This window comes from Vanessa cardui, chromosome 26 (genome assembly GCF_905220365.1).
Source record: "Vanessa cardui chromosome 26, ilVanCard2.1, whole genome shotgun sequence".
NCBI lineage: Eukaryota > Metazoa > Arthropoda > Insecta > Lepidoptera > Nymphalidae > Vanessa > Vanessa cardui.
In genome coordinates, this window is record NC_061148.1 from 3,706,725 (window position 1) to 3,728,876 (window position 22,152).

Below are 22,152 nucleotides of genomic sequence, written 5' to 3' on the forward strand. Positions count from 1 at the left end.
TCAGTTTGTTACAAACGGTCATTCTTACCGAGCTATACGCGTGTGCTAGATTTAAATACATATGTTCGTTGATTATTAAAAAAATAGTGATTTCGATAAGAAGAAGACGAATTTATTAAGCTGAAAATGGAGGATGTTACGGCAACAACTACTTTCCCAAGTCTGGCTGTTGAGAATACAGTGCAAGAAGATATAGTACCCCCAGGATCCCGAAATCTATCGACCAAGGCTGAAATAGGAGAAAGTAATGATTTAGGAAATACTGATATTAAAAATGCTGAAGTGCAACCTCATGTAGAAACAAAAATCATTGCTCGTAAAGGACGTTTTCATAAACCAAATAAATCACAGAACACTGTGGTTGCAAAAAGTGGAACGCCAAAAGACAGATCACAAAAATCGCCATTAAATGAAACACCTTTAGTAGTGCCAAGCAAAGTTCATAAGTTAAATCTACCAGATAACTATCAGGGAAGCCAAATGTTCATGCCGACGGGCGAGCAGATATTCTGGGTTTGTCAAAATGCAAAATTATATATTAAATTTTTTTGCCAAAGACTTAGCAAGCGTCCAGACCTTTTTGTACAAGAGTTACATTTATCCAATTCATCCTCACAAATGTTCGCGTAGTATATATACTAAACCTTGGATTGCATTTTCATATTTATATTTATGTTTTATCATAACACAATACTTATGATTTGTAAGGGACTAGTATTTACAACGGTACCTTTTACAGGACGAAAGTATATACTATATAGCAAATTAACTTTCTTTTAATTTAGTGATTGTAAAATATCATAATTACGCCTAAAATATATATAGAAGAATTAGTGTACCGCGCTTTACTATAATAGATGTATAATATTTGTAGCTGGGTGAAACTCATCCATCTGCATCAGACACCGCTTCGTATCAAGATTTCAAAGAAATTAGGTCTCAGTGTTTGGCTGACGGCAAATTGTTTAAAGATCCGGAGTTCCCAGCGGCATTTCGCAGTTTGTACAACAAGCAACGATCGGGTAAACGGCTGAAATGGCTCCGACCTAAGGTGAGATACATATATATTATACTAGATATACCCAGATAGGCTTTGGTCGCGTAAAAAATATGAATTAACTTACAAAGTACATAACTTAAAATATTAAATTGATGTAAGATGTCTTGTTTACAACACTTTACAACCATATTTGCAACCATATAAAACGATAGTGATGGAGTACTATAGAAAGAGTCGGATTTAAAGGTCTGGAAGCCCTGGGACCACAAAACCGTGAAAGAGCAGCAGAAGCGTGAAGAAGTATAATTATATGATAGATAAATTTAATATTTTAATTTCAATCTTTTAAAATAATCATTAGTAAATATTTGGTAACTCTTCTTAATCTCTATTGTAGCACCACCCTAAATCTGATCTATAGAACTCTTCACTTATTTCAGATACTGTCATATTAACAATAGAACCTTACTTTACAATTAACCGTATAAAGTTTTTATGTTAGGGTTTATAGATCAAATAAAAACGAAACCCTTAATAATAATCAATGCCCTGTCTGTCCGTTCGAAAAATTTCAAAGAGATGTTCTCTTTGGGCTTCCTCCTTTCCCCTTGTTATTAAGAGAATAACATTCTACATTATGACTTGGTGGTAGGGCTTTGTGCAAGCCCGTCTGGGTAGATACCACCCACTCATCAGTTATTCTACCGCCAAATAACAGTACTCAGTATTGTTGTGTTCCGGTTTGAAGGGTGAATGAGCCAGTGTAACTACAGGCACAAGGGACATAACATCTTAGTTCCCAAGGTTGGTGGCACATTGACGATGCAAGGAATAGTTAATATTTCTTAAAGCGTCATTGTCTATGGGTGATGGCGACCACTTACCATCAGGTGGCCCATATTAAGATACATCAGAAAATTTTCAATTTATTTTAATCGCATTTTGAAATTTTGATTATTATTTTTATCGTCACAGGAAATTTGCGAAAATCCGCAACTGTTCGTAGAGGGCTACAGTCGCTTCGACGTCCAGCAAGGACAGCTGGGCGACTGCTGGCTGCTGGCCGCGGTCTCCACCCTCACGTTGCATAGAAAGTTAGTATAGTTTTGGATTTTTTGTATAAACAAAAATATAGGAAAAAGCAGATGATATTTAGCGAAAGCTAATGGAGTATCAAATTTTCTTACGTCAGAAATCATTAATTTGTTCCGGTTTGAAAGCGATTGAATGTAAGTTACATGATGATGTGATTAACTATTTCAGTGGTGGTTATGATTAACAACCAAAACAAAGAAAATAACGTTATAACTAAAACAACAGTTACATATTACAGCTATTACATACCATTAAAAAATAAAATATTGTTTCAGTCTGTTCTACCAAGTGGTACCAAATGACCAAAGTTTCGATAAGGACTATGCCGGTATCTTCCATTTCCGGTAAGTTGTGTCTTTATTGTAAGAGAACCCTCGTATACCTGTGAGTTAACGTTCTGTGCTGATTCTTAATCTCTATTGAATGGAATATCATTACATAGTATAAAACGAAGTCACTTTTTAGTTTTTCTGTCCCTATATCCCTTTTTATGCTTAAATCATTAATACACTACGCAACGGATTTTGTTGCGGTTTTTAATAGATAGAGTGATTCGAGAAGAAGGTTTTTATACATAATACTTGTACATAATACAAATTTGTAAAGCAACACTTATAATTTTAGAAGTTTCGACTGTTATGTCATATCATTGCACCCGTGTGAACCTGGGCGGGTTGCTAGTTATTTATAATAACAAACACGTTACGGAGTTATTGTAGCAATTTTACTTGGTAGTAAGGCTTTGTACAAGCCCGTCTGGATAGGTATCACCCACACACTGGTCAATCTGCCGCCAAACAACAGTATTGTTGCGTTCCGTGTTCCGGTTTAAAGGGTAAGTGAGCCAGTGTAACTACAGACACAAGGGACAAAACATCTTAGTTCCCAAGGTTGGTGGGGATTGACGATGTAAAGAATAGTTAATATTTCTTACAGCGTCATTGTCTATGGGTGATGGTGACCACTTACCAGCAGGTGACCCATATGATCGGCCAACCTATACCATAAAAAAGTGAATAAAGCAAAAATGTATAAATGTTTATGTATATTGTAGTCTTTTCACTGGATTTGGAACTTATGTTGTCTTAACTTATTGGAAAAGATTTAGCAGAATTCATGTTTTCGCATACAGATGCGATTTTTAAAGAGATTTCCATTGTGCTTGTAGTTTGGTTCCCACCACTATAGGGGTGCTACATGTTAAAGGTAGATTGTTTTCTTGTTTGATAGCGATATAATAACTCTAGTATGTGTTCCAGGTTCTGGCAGTACGGTCGCTGGGTGGACGTCGTGGTAGATGATCGTCTCCCCACTTACAGAGGGAAACTCTATTACCTGCATTCCTCCGAAAGGAATGAGTTCTGGGGTGCTTTGCTGGAGAAGGCTTATGCTAAGTGAGTAATATATACTATACAAGATCAGAAGAGGAATTAATTTAAAAAAATACGATCAATACGCAATTAGACTTGTGTGTGTAATATGTTATCGGTACTACTGGCCCTTACCCGCTTGTCGGACTTAAGATTCAGCTCTGAAATATGAGCCCTCCGGACATTCGTCCTGTTCTTTGAGACCGCTCGTCAGCTCAGAATGTAGGCTCATGTAGAGGTATGGAGAGCGCTTTTGGCCATGTTTAATTGACGTCACGACCCTTTTCCTGACGTCACTAGTCTGTGTAGTTATTTCCCTACAAAAGGAGAATAAAAAAGTAAAAAACCTAGCTATGCAACACGATAATAAATCTACCAGTTAGGATTGCGACACATTGGCAGCAGACCGACAAATTTGGAGGCATATCGTGAGCACTTAGGTGATTTTGATGATTTTGAGAGAGGACTAAAAGAAAAGCTCGATGCAAAACGGCAAGGGAAAATATAAAAAAAAGGGAAGAAAAATGAATTCTCAAATACATTACTTTTTTTATATCGCTGAAGTAAAACATTTAAGCGCACGAAGCAGGGGTATATGATAACTCACCAGCTCCGAGGGCACAGGAATACCCTCTAAAAAACCGGGGATGCCCTATCCATCTCTTCAAGGATGCGCCACTACTACCTCACATACCTCGAGGCTCCAATAATATATCTAGACCTGTAATTATATTGTCTTTGTTTCAGATTACACGGTTCCTACGATGCCCTTAAAAGTGGTTTTACATGCGAAGCAATGGTGGACTTCACTGGGGGCGTCACTGAGTCCTACCAAATGACGTCACTCCCTGACAACTTCTTTACCATACTCTTGAAGGCGTATGAGAGAAACTCGCTTCTGTGTTGCAGCATCGATGTAATATTGTGTTACTAAAATATACCTAATGCTTTTCAGCTCATGCTTTGCAGCTCATTTTAAGCCCGCCTGGATAGGTACACCCACTCACTCTATTCTACCTTCCGTGAGCAAACCAGATTAATAAAGGCACATTGGGCGATGTAGGAGACAGAATTGCCTCAGAGTGTCAAGATATATAGAAGTTAACTATTTACCATCAGATGGTCTGGTCTGCGCACCTACTTTTTTATATTATTTAAAAAAGACTTCACAGTTAACCGACCAAATTTAGTAATCCTGCTTTATCAGGTAGTAGGTCTAACCTAACTTAATTTACACACCTGTGCTGTGAATACGTTTTTAATTTTTTTCCTGTCATAGATTCAAGACTATTATTTCATCAGTTACTTACAACGGCAAATAATTTGAAATTACGATAATGAATAGTAAGACAGTGAACAAAATAATAGTAATAAGGATGTCATTATAGCCGGACCCCAACGTGCTGGAGGCGGAGACGCCGGCTGGCCTCATCCGCGGCCACGCCTACTCCGTGACGCGCGTCACGTACGTCGACTTCAAGAAGGGCTGCCGAGCCGACAAGATCCCACTATTGCGGCTGAGGAACCCCTGGGGAAACAAGGACGAATGGAACGGCGCCTGGAGCGACAAGTGAGTATCGAGCGACTGTGTTCTCTGTACCTATCAGTATCATTATATATAGGCGACTCCTCTAGCTTGGAGGCCCATGGTGGGCGTCTCGATAACATACGTAAGAGATCCCGTGAGAGGGTTCCCTAAAGGCGGAGTGTGTACCGCTGGATTTTTAGTCTTTGTTATAATTCCGTAATATTTGAAGATGATAGATTTTAAATAACTAACTGTATTTCAACTAAAAGAGCAACAATTTCTTTCCCTAGGTCTCCGGAATGGCAATTCATTCCACAGTCAAAACGGAAGAAGTTGGGCTTGACTTTCAGTGATGACGGCGAGTTCTGGATGTCTTTCGAGGATTTCGTCAGTCATTTTGATAGGTGTGAAATAATACGCATTATATTAAAATAATACTAAAACATTTATTGATATGCACTAAAAATAGTAACTGTATGTATATATCTTGACCGCATAGAATAGTGGCAAGAATGCTAACAGCAATTCCTCGTTAAATCGCAATTCCGATCCTCTGGGCAAAAAACGAACCAGCCCTCCTCTCACCAGTGGGGGCAATTAACCGAGGTGTTATACTTTTGATGAAGCTTTTTGCACCACTACTCCAAGGGCCAAGCGTTTCGAGTAGTGTCTTCTGATTTTATATTACATAACCGCAAGTGCTTTAGCTATTTACATTGGGATCAGAGGAATGTATGTGATGTTGTCCATTATTTATTTTTTTTAATTATAAGATTTCTAAATGTTTTTAATAGCATTGCCTTTCTTATACAATTCTTATGTTTGTTATATTTAATGACAGAGTCGAAATGTGTAACCTGAATCCGGACTCCTTCAACATCAAGGAGTGCCCCGAAGGCTGTACAAAGAAATGGGAGATGTCTGTTTTTGAGGGAAAATGGATGAAAGGTATGTAGCATCGGTTACTCCGTTGTTGCTTAGAGGTCTTTGTAGACGAATTTCAAATATAAAACCGATAACTGCTGATTTACGACGCGAAATTCTATAGCGACGAATAGCGCCAATTACTGCCTATTTACACAACCTATCGCGCCATTCGACGTTATTCGTCGCTATAGAATCTCGCGTGGTAAATCAAGAGTAATCGGTTTTAGGAATTTTGCTGATGCTACATCTAAGTTGTCTCGTACTATAACTACGTAAAATGGTTTTAATGAAAATTATTGTTTCCAGATATTTCAGCTGGAGGTTGCATGAAGTATCGCGATACCTTCTTGAAGAACCCTCATTACACCGTCACCTTAAAAGATCCGGACGAAGATGATGAAGAGAACAAATGTACCGTGAGTGATATTTGTTATTAACTTAAGTATTTTCTTACACAATAAAATCGGAACACATTACTACAATTGTAACAATCTTAATATATAAAAATCCAGTGTCACAATGTATGTTCCCGGTGAACTCTTCACCAACTCAACCGATATTGATGAAATTTGGCATTTATGTGTAATTTGGTCCAACTTAAGAGATAGGATAGTTTTCATTTCGATTAATGGCCTCAATGATTTATAAATAACAATTAACTGATTATCAAAGTTGATTGTTGTTATTAATTGTAAGTTACGAAAATTTCGAACAGATGGCGCCTCACATAGGATTTTTTACAGAAATCTGTCAGACCGTTTATCATTAACTTATCATAGATGGCGCTACCGTTGAATTTTAGATTTCATTTTCCACTACACGTGGTGCTGGCCATTTTTTGATCGATACTCTCTGTGACATCGCTTTTTCTGGATCATTTTTCATTTTATTTTCTTTTGTTGTATATTATTTTGGATATCTATATAGCTACTAATTTACAGTTACATAATGCAGTGAAATATAAGAACAACAAAATAATAGTACAAGGAATTTATTCACATAAAATTTTCAGTAAAATGCCACCAAAAAAATCTAACAACAATGCCCGTAGCAAAAAAGCTCGACAACGGCGTCTTGAAAGAGCTCACGAATCAGTCGAACAAAGAGCAGAAAGAAATGAAGCTCACAGAATTCGCATAGCTGATATTCGTGCGCATGAATCAAGAGAACAGCGTGATAATCGTCTCCAAGAATATTTATCGAGAACAAGAGCTGCACGTGGACAACACATAGATTCAATTAGAGAACGAGACCGAGAAAGGCAGCGAACCAGTCGTGCATTAACACGTGAAACATTTGTTCGTCTTGGGTTTAATTATGCACCAGACATTAATTACTCAGCTGATCCCAAAGTTACTATCGGTGCGATGAACAAAATATGCAAACATTGTCAGGCGTTAAAATTTCGGAATGAATCACCTGGCATGTGTTGTGCCTCAGGGAAAGTTGTATTATTACCACTCCCTACTCCGCCTGAACTTTTGAAATCTCTTCTTTCTGGCATTTCAAATGATTCAAAATTATTTTTGCGTAAGACACGAAAGTTAAATTCTTGCTTTCAAATGACATCATTTGGAGCATCAAAAATTTGCGATCTCTCAACTGATGGTCGTAATTTTGAAACAACATTTAAAATACAAGGACAAGTGTACCATAAAATAGGGTCATTGATGCCAATGCCAAATGAAGATCCAAAATTTCTCCAAATCTATTTTATGGGCAGTTGTGAAGAACGTGTGACAACGCGATGCCAGTATAATTTTATTGAACAAGCAGAAGAGAGATCAATTGTAGTATCATTAGAATTTTTTTTGGAGAACCGTAATCATCTGATTCAATTGTTTAAAAGAGTATCACCACAATTAAAAGGTGACAATTATCAAATCGTCATTAAAGCTGACAAAGTACCATCGGGAGGACACGCTGGCAGGTTCAATGCGCCAACTGTAGATGAAGTTGCGATTATTATGGTCGGTGATCCAGTTGACAACAGATCTATAAAAATTACCCGCCGAGATAATACTTTGAGTAGAATTTCAGATTTACACCGTTCGTACGACGCACTCCAGTACCCATTGATATTCTGGCAAGGACAAGACGATTATCACATCAATATCAAACAGCATGATCCAATTAATGATAATGAATTAAATAAAAAAGTTAGTTCAATGTAATTCATTGTAGTTCATACGCGCATCGATTAATGATTAGACATAATCAGGACAACTATATTCTTCGATATCGTCAGTTGTATCATCAATACGTCGTGGATATGTTTGCTAAAATTAAAAGTGAACGCTTGCGATTCATTCGGTTTAACCAAGTTAAATTACGATCAGAGGATTACATCAACTTACGAGATGCTGTTGTTGGAAACATCGATGGAAACTTAAACACCAATGAAATCGGCAGTGCGTTGTTTATATTACCTTCAAGCTACATACGTGTAGGAAGACCATCAAGTTTATTTGTGCTAACAAAAGACAGGTTGACCAAAAATATTGTACATCGACTGGCGCTTCAGTAAACTTTAATGTGATAAACTGTGATTTATTTTAATTAAAGGTTATCAGAGTATTTATAAATAATATGAAATTAAAAATGCTATGTTAATTTGTGTTAAATTTTGTCTTTTAAATCCTTCCTTAATCACTCAGCCACAGCAACGCGTGGCCGGGTCTGCTAGTAGTATAGAACATTAATTTCGGCGTCATCTTCTAGATCATCGTATCTCTCATGCAGAAGAACTGTTACTACCGAAGTCAGCGAGGCCTGAGCTTGCTCCCCATAGGATTTGCAGTTTTCCGTCTCCCAGATCACCATGATGTTCAGAAGCCGTTCGAATGTAACTCCATTAACTACAATGATTGCCTGAGACACACTAATTCTTTTACTAATCAAAGAGAAGTCTGGCAGCGGTAAGGAAATCACTACATAGTATAAAACAAAGTCGCTTAACGCTGTTTGGCTATGTATGCTTAAATCTTTAATATTACTATTAATACTGAAAAACTGTGAACATTGTAAAACATTATGCAGTCCATTTAGTATCAGCAATGCAACCGTGCGAGTAAGAAGGGGCGGGTCGCTAGTATAATTATTATAAAATTAAAATTCACATAATTTTTGTCACTGGTTATTAGCGACCTTTTCTTATTCATGAGATAGTTGGAAGTGGATATGTACTTTATCAGTCAATAAAAATATTGGATATTTCCGATAAAAAAGAAATGAAAACAATTGGCTTACTACTGATGGATCAGTCGACTACGAATAATGGATAGTAGGATAAATGTATGAAGCTCGCAAACGAGTTTAGTTATTCTATATTTAGTACACGTAAGCAAAACGAATCGTTAATTTAAAATTGGTGCAATTCTTTAGTATGTAATAGTGAATCTTTTATTAATTTCGTTTTATAATATTTTCATAAATGTGCTGCAGTTACCAGTTGACACCGGGCTCCTATCTAATCGTGCCTTCAACCTTCATGCCAAATGAGGAAGGAGAATTCCTCCTACGTGTGTTCTCTGAGAAGAGCAATAATATGACGTATGTATATCTTATTATCTATTTATAAATTCACACATGAACATATAAGTCAAAGCTTAAGCACTTATATGCTACTTTTATTTTAAGGAACCTCAATTCCCAAATGTAGCATCTTGTTGATTTAGATTTTTTATAACTAACTGTCTCGTTGCTTGATTGGCTAGATTCATGGCTGCGGACCCCGAAATCCCCTGACAAAACTGATCGAATCGATAAAGTTGCCTAGTAAAAACTTTTCAGGATCGAGTCTGTAAGTTGCAAGTACATTCCCGTACCTCATAAAGCCCATAAAGCCTTCTTGCGCCTGAAATCTTTCTGGTCAGATTTCCTGTCCCATCAGATAGCGGATGTGATACTGTATTACACACTCGCCTACGCACTCGCGCATGTAATATGTCCTGCGTAGTTTATTAATCTCCTTTGGATTAGCCGTCTTGGCTGCAATCGGTCAGGATGTCAAAATTATAACAAATTTACTACAAAAAACAAAACTATCGTCTTTTTTTAATATATATACGATAACATTTACTAATAATCTTTTATTTTTAGTGAAAACGACGAAGATGTCTTTATGAGCGATCTTGACGACAGGGTAAGTGGAATTGTTAAACCTACGTAAGTTTCCCACTGCCGAGCAAAGGACATCATAAATAAGTTTTGGAGCTTATCGCAGTCGTGGTATAACACTAATGCCCTTGCCTAACTTCCGATCGATTTTCACTTTTGATGGCATATTAATAAGAAACAAATTCTCTTTTGACATATTTATGCTGTTTTTTGGTATCTAGATTAATTTTTGAAATAATGCTATGGTCTTATCAAGGATATGTTACATAGGTTCACATGTTTACCGCATTTTATGTGCTCATAGCTCATAATTGTGTTGAGGTAGATAACGGCATTATAGACATACCACGGCAGAACTTGCACCGCGCTACTGTAATGCGAATTAGTGGATAAAAATGTGGCGAAACATTCATACGACACCTTCAGGTTTCCTCGCGATACTTTCCTTAGCGGCTGCAGGTATACTGTAATACTGCCACTTATACTTATATATATAGTAGACTTTTACAAGCATCGTTTGGAAGTCAACAAGTATTAGCTCCAGACTTTTTTATCATCTATATTCTCTCTTGTTGAAAAATGTGCTTTATTATTTAATTTAATTTTATTATTATTTAAGAAAACTAGCATTATTCCTGATTGTTATAGGACCATCAATTATATTTATGTCATATAACAATCAGGAAATTTTCTTTATTAATAATTTGCACACGTGCGAAGACGGGCGGGTGTATTTTAGTTACGAAAAATACAGAAATAGTCTGTGGAGAAGATAATAAAATTCGCTGTAATATAACAATAAAAATATTGTTCATGCAGATTAAAAAATTGGCACTAAATCCTGAACCAGCGGATCCAATTCGAGCCTTATTCAACATCTTGGCCGGTGCAGATGGGGAGGTAGACTGGCGGGAATTAAAGGAGATTCTGGACTATGCTATGAGGGAGGGTAAGTGCGCTCAGTATGATAGAGTTTATTCCAAACCAATCTCGATAAAATATTGACATATTATTTGATTAAATAGAATCAGACCTTAAAATTGAAACCCGTACACTTGTACAGACTATAAATAAATTGTAAATAAACATTATTTACTGTAAAATGGACATAATAGATACAACGGCACTGGAGCGCCATTATCATCATTGTCTCTTATTATAAGATTTGTATCACTCATCATGACGGCGTGTTGTTATAAATTCCAGAAATACAAGGTGGTATCGTATGATTACAATGTTGTAATGCTTTACATGCGTTCGTACAATTATTTTCAATACTTAAATCAAATAATGCACGTCGGCGATCCGTTTGCGTGACATACACCGCTTTTACCGGCCGTTATTCGTTGTCTTAGCAATATTAGCCATCTGGCGGCGCTGCAGGTCAAACGTTTCACTAGAGTAAGCTTAACTCACCCTAGTCCAATAATCAAACCTTTACAATTTAATTTAACATTAATCAAATAGATAGCATTATATGTTAGTAAGTGTAACGGTTTTATATTAAGTGAAGATTTTCACTTTACTTAACTGTATAATATATCCGATTTTTTACTGGTCTTATCTATACTTGAATATTAAAAAGCACGTGTATTGGGTACGGGAGTGTAATGTAACTTCTTTGTAACTCCGGCACAATATTTAATTTGCAAACATTTTATAACATATTCCTAATATGTTTTATAATTATTCCACCTCCTTCAATTGCTTCAATCTGCTCAAGCCGAGATGACTGTTATAGACACATTAATATTTGATCTAGACAGATATCAACATCATACAGACCAATTTACCGGTTATTACCCACTATAAGTAGGCAAGTGCAACAGCAAGATTCACTATGTTCTTCATTGCCAATGTGCCATGAAAGAAGATGTTATATGCCTTATGCATGTAGTTATAGCAATGGCTCACTAACCCTTCTAACCAATACACAACATGACTAAGTATTGCTGGTTAGCGTTAAAATATATGATAAATGGGAATGTCCAGAAGGCCAGAAAGTCCTACAAAATAGGCAAAAATTAGTTTGTAATTGAGTACAGCAATTTCAGTTGGACTTTTTTGGTCTTTATCAACGACCAAGCCCTACCAATCTGCTTCATCCTTTGGCTTTGCGTCGACATGTTTGATCACTCTGCATCTTCTACTGAAATTTTCACTGGTAACGTTCCAACGAATTGTTCGGATTTATCCCGACTATGGAATTTCACCTTCGGATATCTTGTCAAAATTCGAAGTTTCACTCGCTTGAATTTTTTTTTTTTTTATGGTATAGGTTGGCGGACGAGCATATGGGCCACCTGATGGTAAGTGGTCACCATCGCCCATAGACAATGACGCTTTAAGAAATATTAACTATTCCTTACATCATGAATGTGCCACCAACCTTGGGAACTAAGATGTTATGTCCTTTATGTCCTAACACAACAATACTGAGTACTGTTGTGTGGCGGTAGAATAACTGATGAGTGGGTGGTACCTACCCAGACGGGCTTGCACAAAGCCCTACCACCAAGTATGGTAGGGCTTTGTGCAAGCATAAATCCGAACTTTATGTCCGATAATCCACAACACCGCGATTCTTAAGACATTTTCTGCCTCGCACAACAACTCTGTTAAACTAACTTTCGCCGGCAGTTGTTCCGAACCGTTTTCAAACTTTGGAACCTTCAATAAAAGAGTGTAGGTACTCCTTCCTTAAAGGCCGACAACGTACCCGCAAGTCTCCCCGGTTTTGTAGACGTCCATGGGTGGTGGTAATCACTGTTACGCGTATTTTGTACCTCCTACTCATTTGCTACTACAACATTAAAAGAAAAATCTGGACGCCATAATATTTCTTGCGATATAATTTACAAGCTCGTTGATAAGTTTGCTATTGATTGATCGTAGTAAGAAGAAATGGATAATAAATAAAAAACAAATATGTAAATCTGCCTCAGACTCTGAAATAAGACAATTCTAAGATAGGTCACCAATACCTTGATACAAAAGAAAAAGCAAAGAGGTTTAAATAAAGCCATTTAGTTTTAAAGAGGAAATCACTTCCATGTTCGAAGACTTGTTCAGAAATTATAGGAGGAATCCAAAAGTCGAACGACGGCGTGCATTTTAATTTATCTCGCGCAGTTGGCTAGTATGTCTTGAAAACTAGCCGTAGTATTTCGACGCTAACTGTATATGAATTAATACATAGATAGCCATGCGCCACGAAGTCGATGCCGGGGGAGTAGACCAGCAAGAGCAGAACTGTCTAAAGCAGCTGCTGTGTACTCTATGCACTAACATCTATCGGAAAATCCGCATCGACAAGCTACGGGACCTGATGCAAGAACAGCAGGAACCAAGAACATGGCAACAGGAGCAGGTCCTTCTCGACCAACCACAGCTGCGAGGTAACGAGTGTTCTTGAATCGTGTATTGTCTGAGATATATATTAATTTTTTTTGGCGGGTAGGCGTGGAATAACAAAGTCATAAATTTTATTGCTCTTAATTTTATTGATAAATAAAATATAAAATCAGTTTTAAAATCTAAACTTTATATGTATATGTGACCACTCACCAACTGCCAGCTACTGCAATATCAAATAACAACTGTGACTTAACTATATACAACAAAGTAAGCTAAAATATTCACACCTCTTATACCTATCTATAACTATGGAGTCTATCAAGAACACAATAGAAGAACTCACTGCACTATTAAATACAAAAATGGCTGAATTCCAAAAAGAATTAAAAACCTCCATCCCAGCAACGAGCCCCACATCAAATATTAACAGTCAGTTCAATTTATTTCGGTCATTTGTTCTGACAGCCTTAGAAAATTTACAACTACAAGTCGAATTCCTATCAAGGCAATATGACCAATCAGAAATGCATTTTAGAAAGAAAATTATTCTGTTGCATGGAATTGCTGAAGATTCTAAAGAGAATGTCGCTGTGCGTGCCTCAAAAACATTAGCTGAACATCTGAATATTCCAAATATTAGCCCCGACTCCATTAGACATTGTCATCGTTTAGGGCATATGATTACGAAGAAGCCCCGTCCAGTACTAATAAAGTTTAAAGACCAATCTGTCAAAGATAAGGTCTGGTCCACAGAGTCCAGTTTGAAAGGCTCCGGAATAACCATGTCCGAGTTTCTCACAAAGGGCCGCCACAAAACATTCCTGGCCGCAAGACAAAGGTTCGGGGTTGCAAAGTGTTGGACCAGAGACGGATTCATTATAGTTTTGTCTCCGGATGGCTCGCGGCATCGTATTACCACCATGGCGGAATTGCAAGCTATTCAGAGTGCTGAGAGCGATTCCTCAGTCCCGCAGATGTCACTTGATGTCGAGGAAGCCCCCAAACCATCCAAAGGCATTAATCCTAGGCTTAAGAGGACTGTGAAAAAACAAACGTAATGCTTTGAGCATTGATAGTCCGCCTCAGTATGTATTCGCGTCTTTGTTTACATTAACTGATTCATATAACTTTTCAAACATTGACTTAGTTTATCTTTACCCACTTTTAACTAACAATAACAAATATAACTTCTAGTGCAAAAATACGTAATATATTAATTGACATTTGACTGCTAACAGAATACATATAAGTTTTTGTTAGGCTGCGTTCGGAAATTGTTAGTCTAAGTGAGGTAAAGATTCCATTCAAACCCTTTTGTAACTTTGCTATGCAGGCATTTATGTTGATAATTTTTTCTTAATTTAAATTTTTACTAGAAATTATTTTAATTTTCTTTATTTGTTGATATGTTCTTTTTTTCTCTGTGTTTTTGATTACTTGTATTTTGTTATAGTGTATTTTTTTTCTGTTGTTTAAGTTGTAACTATAACTTTGCTATGTCATATTTCATTCATTTTTTTCTTGTTATTTCATGTAGCTGGTGGGTTAGAAGATTGTCGGTGATATCGGTATATATATATATATATATATATATATATATATATATATATATATATATATATATATATATATTAATTTATTATTATTATATTTCAATATAATTGTAGTCCATATATATTCGTTATGTCGTCTGATAGTGACTATTTTTTGTCTTTGTCGTCGTCCGACGATTCATCGAGTGATGATAGTTACCACAGTACATTTCCTCCTCCACTTAATGTCGCCATAGATTCTTATTTCTCAGATTGCTTGAAAAATTTTAATATCATTCATATTAATGCTCAAAGTATACCGGCTCATTATCCTGATATGCTTGCGTCATTTGATTCCCATAATATTCACGCCATACCATCTGAAACATGGCTACAGCCATGTCTACCGTCTACGTCTTACGCGTTACCAGGCTTTAGACTTATTCGCAACGACCGCATTGGTAAGCGAGGGGGTGGGGTGGCGATCTATTTAAGATCCCACATCTCGTTATACCATACTTAGTTTGTCAACTCCATCTGCTCAATTCGATGCGGCCGAACATCTATTTATTGAAGTCTCACTTTCCAACTGCACTAAAATCCTTCTTGGCGTGTATTATAACCCTAATTCTCAGAATAATTACTGTTCTTTTTTTGAATCCCTTTTAGGTAATTTAACACCTAGTTACAGCCATTCCATTATAATGGGTGATTTTAATACGTGCTTACTTAAAGGCGACACCAATAGTAAGAAATTAGTGGATATAACAGAATCCCATAATATAAAAATTTTACCCCTGACGGCTACCCATTATTTCCCCGGCTGTTCTCCATCGCTTCTTGACCTTATCATGGTCTCTTCCTTAGACTCTGTTGCTAAATTTGGCCAATGTTCCGCCGATGCTTTTTCCTATCATGACATGATTTATCTCTCATACAAACTCCGTCCTCCTAAATTCAAACCGAGAATACTTCTGCAGCGTAGTTTTGGTGGAATGGATCAAAGCCGTCTTTGTGATGATGCTGCTCAGTTAGATTGGTCTGCGGTCTACACTGCTGAGACAATTGACCAAAAACTTAATGTGTTTAACTCGTTAATTACGCAGCTGTATGACAAACATGCACCTATAAAACCTATTAAAAAAAAACATCTTTCAGCACCTTGGTTGACGGACCAAATAAAATATCTCATAAAACAAAAGAATAAGGCCAAGTACAAATTTAAGTTAAATGACTCCGACTCTAACAGGGAGAAGTATAACAAAGCGCGAAATCGCTGCAATACATCTTGTAGAGATGCACAACGACGCCATATATTGATAAATATCAATCTGTCGAGAACGGCGACACAGCGAAAACATGGAAATTTCTTGAATCACTCGGAGTTGGTAAATCTTCCCATAATACTCCTGTTAATCTAAATATTGAACTTTTGAGTCAACACTTCTCATTTTCAAACCCACTTAATAGTGGCGATAAAATCAACACATTAAATATTATTTCTACTTACCCAACTCCTACTTTTCCTCCGTTTAGCTTCACGTCTTTTACCGAATGTGATGTTAAAAAGAACATTATGTCTATATCCTCGAATGCTGTTGGTACAGACTGTATCAGCCGTAATATGATCATTCCCATCCTCGATATTGTGATTCCCATTTTGACCCATATCTTAAATTTTTCCCTTACCTGCAGCAAGTTTCCTGATACATGGAAGGATGCGCAAATTATCCCCATCCCTAAAAAAGGTAATCCCTTAACAGCTTCTGATTTCCGTCCCATTTCAATTCTTCCTTTCCTATCCAAGGTCCTTGAAAAGCTCGTCTCACACCAACTAAATAGTTTCCTTAATGAGCATTCCCTTCTCAATCCTCTCCAATCAGGTTTCCGAGCAGGTTATAGTACGGCTACAGCTTTAGTTTAAGTCACAGACGACATTCGATTGGCCATGGATTCCAAACAACTCACAATCTTAGTGCTTCTTGATTTTAGTAACGCATTTAATTGCGTTGACCATGACATCTTGTTGAGTATGTTATGTTCTTTTAACATATCTCCATCCGTAAAAGACTGGCTTCAAAGTTACCTCAGTGGTCGAAGACAGCGAGTTCGTGTGGACGAATCATACTCGTCATGGCGCGAAGTCCGCGCTGGGGTACCTCAAGGTGGCGTGTTGTCTCCCTTACTTTTCGCAATCTTCATTAATTCAATTACTCATGTCATCTCTTCTCTCTACCATATGTATGCAGATGATATTCAAATTTACCGACACTTAACCCTTGATAGATTAACTGATGCTGTCGCTGCCATTAACAATGATTTGTTGGCTATCCATAAATGGAGTCAACGGTATGGGCTCAACATCAATCCCGCAAAGTCACAGGTCATTGTTATTGGTAGTCCGGCCATGATGGCAAGGGTTGATTGGGCGGAGATGCCACGTGTTGTGTACAATGACACTAACTTGTCCTACTGCTCCACTGTTAGAGACCTTGGCATACAGCTTGATAGTACTCTCTCCTGGTCGGAGCATTTAAAGCAGACTGGAAAAAAAACATACGCCTCCTTAAGTTCTTTGCGACGACTTCAAAATGTACTGCCAATTCCTACCAAAACTATGCTTGCAAACTCTCTCCTTCTTTCAATACTCGATTACGCGGACGCAAGCTATCTTAATCTAACCGAGGATCAACTTAATTATCTTGAGCGATTACAAAATCTAGCTATTCGGTTTATTTTCGACCTCCGAAAGTATGATCACGTTTCAGAGTTTCGTTCAAAGCTCAAGTGGCTTCCTATACGCCGTCGCCGGAACCTGCATACTCTTTCTCTTCTGTACTGTGTGTTATTTAATCCAAATGCTCCTCATTATCTGAAGGAGAAATTTGAATTTTTAGGAGACCAGCCTAGAATTCGACCAACACGTAGACTCGTACTGAAAATGCCCGCTCATAACAGTAAATTTTACAGCCAGTCGTTCACTGTTCAGGCTGTAACTCTTTGGAATGACTTGCCATTGAGTATTCGACAGTCAAAAACATTACATGCATTCAAAAACGCTGTTAAGAACTACTATCTCTCATCATAGTAACGATGACGACATGATTTTAATACGTCATATATGTATGTATTATGTATATATATGTATTTATTTATATGTATACTTGTATGTATGTATGTATGTAGGTATTTATTGATATATGTACGTATGCACATTATTGAATATTTATTACTGTTATTTATTTATGTATGTGTTTAGCTTGTATTTATTTTAAGAGTAGTTATAATTGCACCACCCTATACTGTTTTCCACAGACAACTTTCTAACCCAAGGTAGTCTGGAAGAAATGGCTAGTAAGCCATAAGGCCGCCTTTGTTTCACCATTAGTTTTTAGCTTGTGTATTCTGTAATCGTTTGTAATTGTAATTGTGGTGTACAAAAAGTGTTAAATAAATAAATAAATAAATAATATCTCATGATAAATATGTTAGAATAAATCTGGTAAGAGCTGTGACCTGGCACAAATAATTTATTATCAAGGAATTATTCTCTGTCCAGGATATACCTAGGTAGCAAAATTGCAAATTGGCCCGTCGTTTGATTGTGATTCAGTAAATAAAACCGTATTGGTTTATGTCGCCATAATGGACCTCATTGATTTTACTTTCAACAATTTATTATGGCTTATGGCTTCTTCTATCTTACCTAGCTGGTCAAATTTCAAATCCTTTGTCAGATCAGTAAAATGTTTTGTGTCAAGATATTGTATCAGTTTTGCAGATTTCAGTGTTTACACTCTCGTACCTCGGAATACTCGTAAAACCATCCTGCGTTTTTGCTCTATAAAAGTGTGTCTGTATACACTCTTGTATTACAATATTCAACTTGCCGTTGGCTAGATAAACAACGTTTTGTGTATAAGAAATATTAATAGTATATTTTTTTCGAATAAGCGTTTATAGAACTTTTAAATTAAGAATAATAACGACGTATTACTTAATTATAGATAGTTAAGTCTTTCCAGTGAATTGGAATATGTCGAACTAATTAGAAAGTAGTAACTTATTGGTTCACTAAATTCTTGATTTCTTTGTTTAGTTTGACAGTACTCCATTGAATGATTCTGTTCCGGATAACTTTAAAGTAATTTACTGTCTCTAAGCAGAGATTCTAGGGGATAATTTAAAGGACTTAGGGCTTTGGACACAAACCTTGTATTTCTTTATGGTAAAAACGGTACCGCATATAAAGTGATTTAAGACTAAAGATGAATAGTCTACAAACTACAATATTTAGTGTTAAGAAATGGCAAATATAAATTATAATCAATGTAAATACTAAAAACATTATCAGATATAGCTTCTTATCAGATTTCGCCTTTTAATTCTATCTTCATTGTGTATCGAATATTGCAGAACTTCAAGGTGAAGGTTTCTCCGAGAATGTCTGCAAGAGGATGATCGAGATGCTGGATAAGGACGACACCGAGGGTCACGGCGCCGTCCCGTTGAAATACTTGCGTGACGCGCTGCACTCGGCCGGGTACACGATCAACGCGCAAACGGTCAACGAGCTCGCACAGAGGCGACACTTTAACCTACTTACACTAGACATGGGCAATATCCGAATTTTGTGACATCGTTTGTGTTTCTTTTTATGGAATAGGTTGGTGGACGAGCATATGGGCCACTTGATAGTAAGTGGTCACCATCACGCATAGACAATGACGCTGTAAGAAATATTAACTATTCCTTACATCGTCACTGCGCCACCAACCTTGGGAACTAAGGTGTTATGTCCATTGTGCCTGTAGTTACACTGGCTCACTCACCCAAACCGGAACACAACAATACTGAGTACTGTTGTTTGGTGGTAAAATAACTGATAAGTGGGTTGTACCTATCCAGACGGGCTTGCACAAAGCCCTACCACCGAGTAAACTTTCCGACGAATTCCGAATTTAGATTAGTTTTGATGTATCGAACATATGTATGTTTTTATTCTCACTCTTTTTATGTTTAGCCTCGCTCTCAATATCAAATATGGCACTGCGTATTGATAAAAATGTACCGTCGGTTTGAAATACCTCAGAAACCAAAGAGGCCTCGTACCTACGATGACAAACTCAGCGAGATTATAATCTCTGTAGCAATTTATATTGTTATTTATGCCGGGACCAAGAGGGTATCCTGTGTTCTAAAGTTTATAATCCTCGAAAATACATTACTAAAAACTAATTTACAATTAAAGTTAATAATCACCTAAAATTATCTGGGATCCCGTTATGAAAGCGTATCATTACTATTTAACTATTCTGTTCTAGATTTTTATTTGTTCCTGATTCTGAAAGTATAAATGTTAGAATTTGTAGTAAGTTCTTTAATATTTTCTTCTTTATCTAGATTTAATAAACGATTTGTTTCTACATGAACAGACACAGCTCATATCACGGGATACAATTCGCCGAGTTTATATTGTGCCTTGTGGGACTCATCAAATCCGGCCCTGAATACGTAGTATATTTAAACGTATTTAATACTTCAAAATTGAAACGAATTAATATTTTTTTTTTTTTTGAAAAAAAAGGAGGTGGAGTTTGTTCGCTTATTTACGATTTAAGTTTATGCGTTAATATTCTGACATTCCTTGTATTTCCAACTTAATAAATTTCTAGGCTTCATCAAAAAATCCCTTTTTTTACAAGTGTGTGCTAAAACTATAATATATCTCATGTAGTCATAGAAAACAAATATGTACTGTAAGGGCAGAACTGTCAATTTGACTTGTTGAACTTTATTGAATGTGTTATATGTATGTGATGTATTTTTACTTCTATTATGTATTTTTTTATCCAATAAGAGGAATAAATGTATTTCCTCGAGCTGTTATTTATTATTTTAACTCTCTCGTCATAATTAACCTTTGTTGGAAATATATAAATCCCATTAATAGACAATTTATCTGTCTATAACCTTAATGTATTTTTTATTATGTGTACAAATAATACAGAAATGACATCAAGATGAAAAAATAATATGGTTACTTCGTTGATTTTACGTGAAAGACCAACTCTCCTTCCGACATATCAAATAAATAACTTGTAAAATATGGGTATTGTTTAACAAAAACAAACATTGCACTCCAAAACTGCCGATTGTCTATGAGAGGCTGGAGCTAGTTAAATGTATTTTTTTACTTTCGGACAAATAATCAAAAATCTAAATCAACTCATCCGACCATCGTTTCGTTGGTCGTCCACTTCCTCTATGTCCGTGGTCAAGATCTTCCTCACAACATGGTCCTCATTCCTCCGACTCGTATATATGTATATTTAATAATTAAAATTAGAGATGAAACGGATATCCGGTAACTATCCGGTACTCGGTCTATCCGGCCGCCAAAATACTATCCGGCCGAATACCGGATAGCTACTATTCGGAATTATTAAGAAAAACATTTTTGTGTAATTATTGGCTTAATCTAGTTAGTCATAGAATTACTTGTCCTGAATAGTTTTATGATGATAATATTTGTTTTATATGTAAATAATAAATTAAAGTACTACGTAGAAATATTCACTGTTACAAGATTCTAAGAATATAACGTTCATCTAATACTTTTTTTCATTTTGACTTCATGTAATTTTTAGCCTGCCATTAAATTACAAGACCCTGTCTTAATTTTATTTTACATCCTCATCCATAACTGCTGCATAATCAATTTAGGGATAATTATACAGGGGGACACAAAACCTAGTGGATCAAAGATTCTAAAAGATGTCGATAATATAAATCGCTTGGCTATTTTCTGAGTTATGGCATATGAATCGCCAAAGTTAAATTTAGCTACGGTTGCTACATCGAGAATAAAATTTACTAACGGCAGTCTTTAAAAGTACTAAATAAGATCAATTTAAAATTTAGCAATTATATTTTTAGGCTGCAATTACGTCGTAATTTTATTTTACATCCTTATCCATAACTGCTGCATAATAAATTTAGGGATAATTAAAAAGAGGGACACAAAACCTAGTGGATCAAAGATTCTAATAGATGTCGATAATATAAATCGCTTAGCTATTTTCTGAGTTATGACATGTGAATCGCCAAGACAGTTGGGTGATTTAAACGAAGGAATGCCTCACACAGAATCTAGCATTGGACAAGCGACGGGTGTGTTGCACAAAATGCCTTTCACATGCCTGCTCGCTGTCATTTAAATGA

The 22,152-nt window shown here is 36.4% G+C and overlaps 1 protein-coding gene across 1 annotated transcript; it reads left to right on the plus strand.

Annotated features, from left to right (window-relative positions):
- Nucleotides 1-126: 126 nt before the first annotated feature.
- On the plus strand, nucleotides 127-14,454 carry LOC124540649 (calpain-A-like). Its single transcript, XM_047118316.1, has 17 exons — nucleotides 127-513; nucleotides 875-1,051; nucleotides 1,976-2,094; nucleotides 2,371-2,439; nucleotides 3,355-3,489; nucleotides 4,213-4,381; nucleotides 4,854-5,035; nucleotides 5,284-5,397; nucleotides 5,835-5,941; nucleotides 6,227-6,336; nucleotides 8,642-8,838; nucleotides 9,365-9,472; nucleotides 10,022-10,064; nucleotides 10,859-10,988; nucleotides 11,246-11,262; nucleotides 13,239-13,437; nucleotides 13,862-14,454. The coding sequence occupies exons 1-17, from the start codon at nucleotides 127-129 to the stop codon at nucleotides 14,452-14,454; spliced, it is 2,856 nt and encodes a 951-aa protein (XP_046974272.1).
- Nucleotides 14,455-22,152: the final 7,698 nt, after the last annotated feature.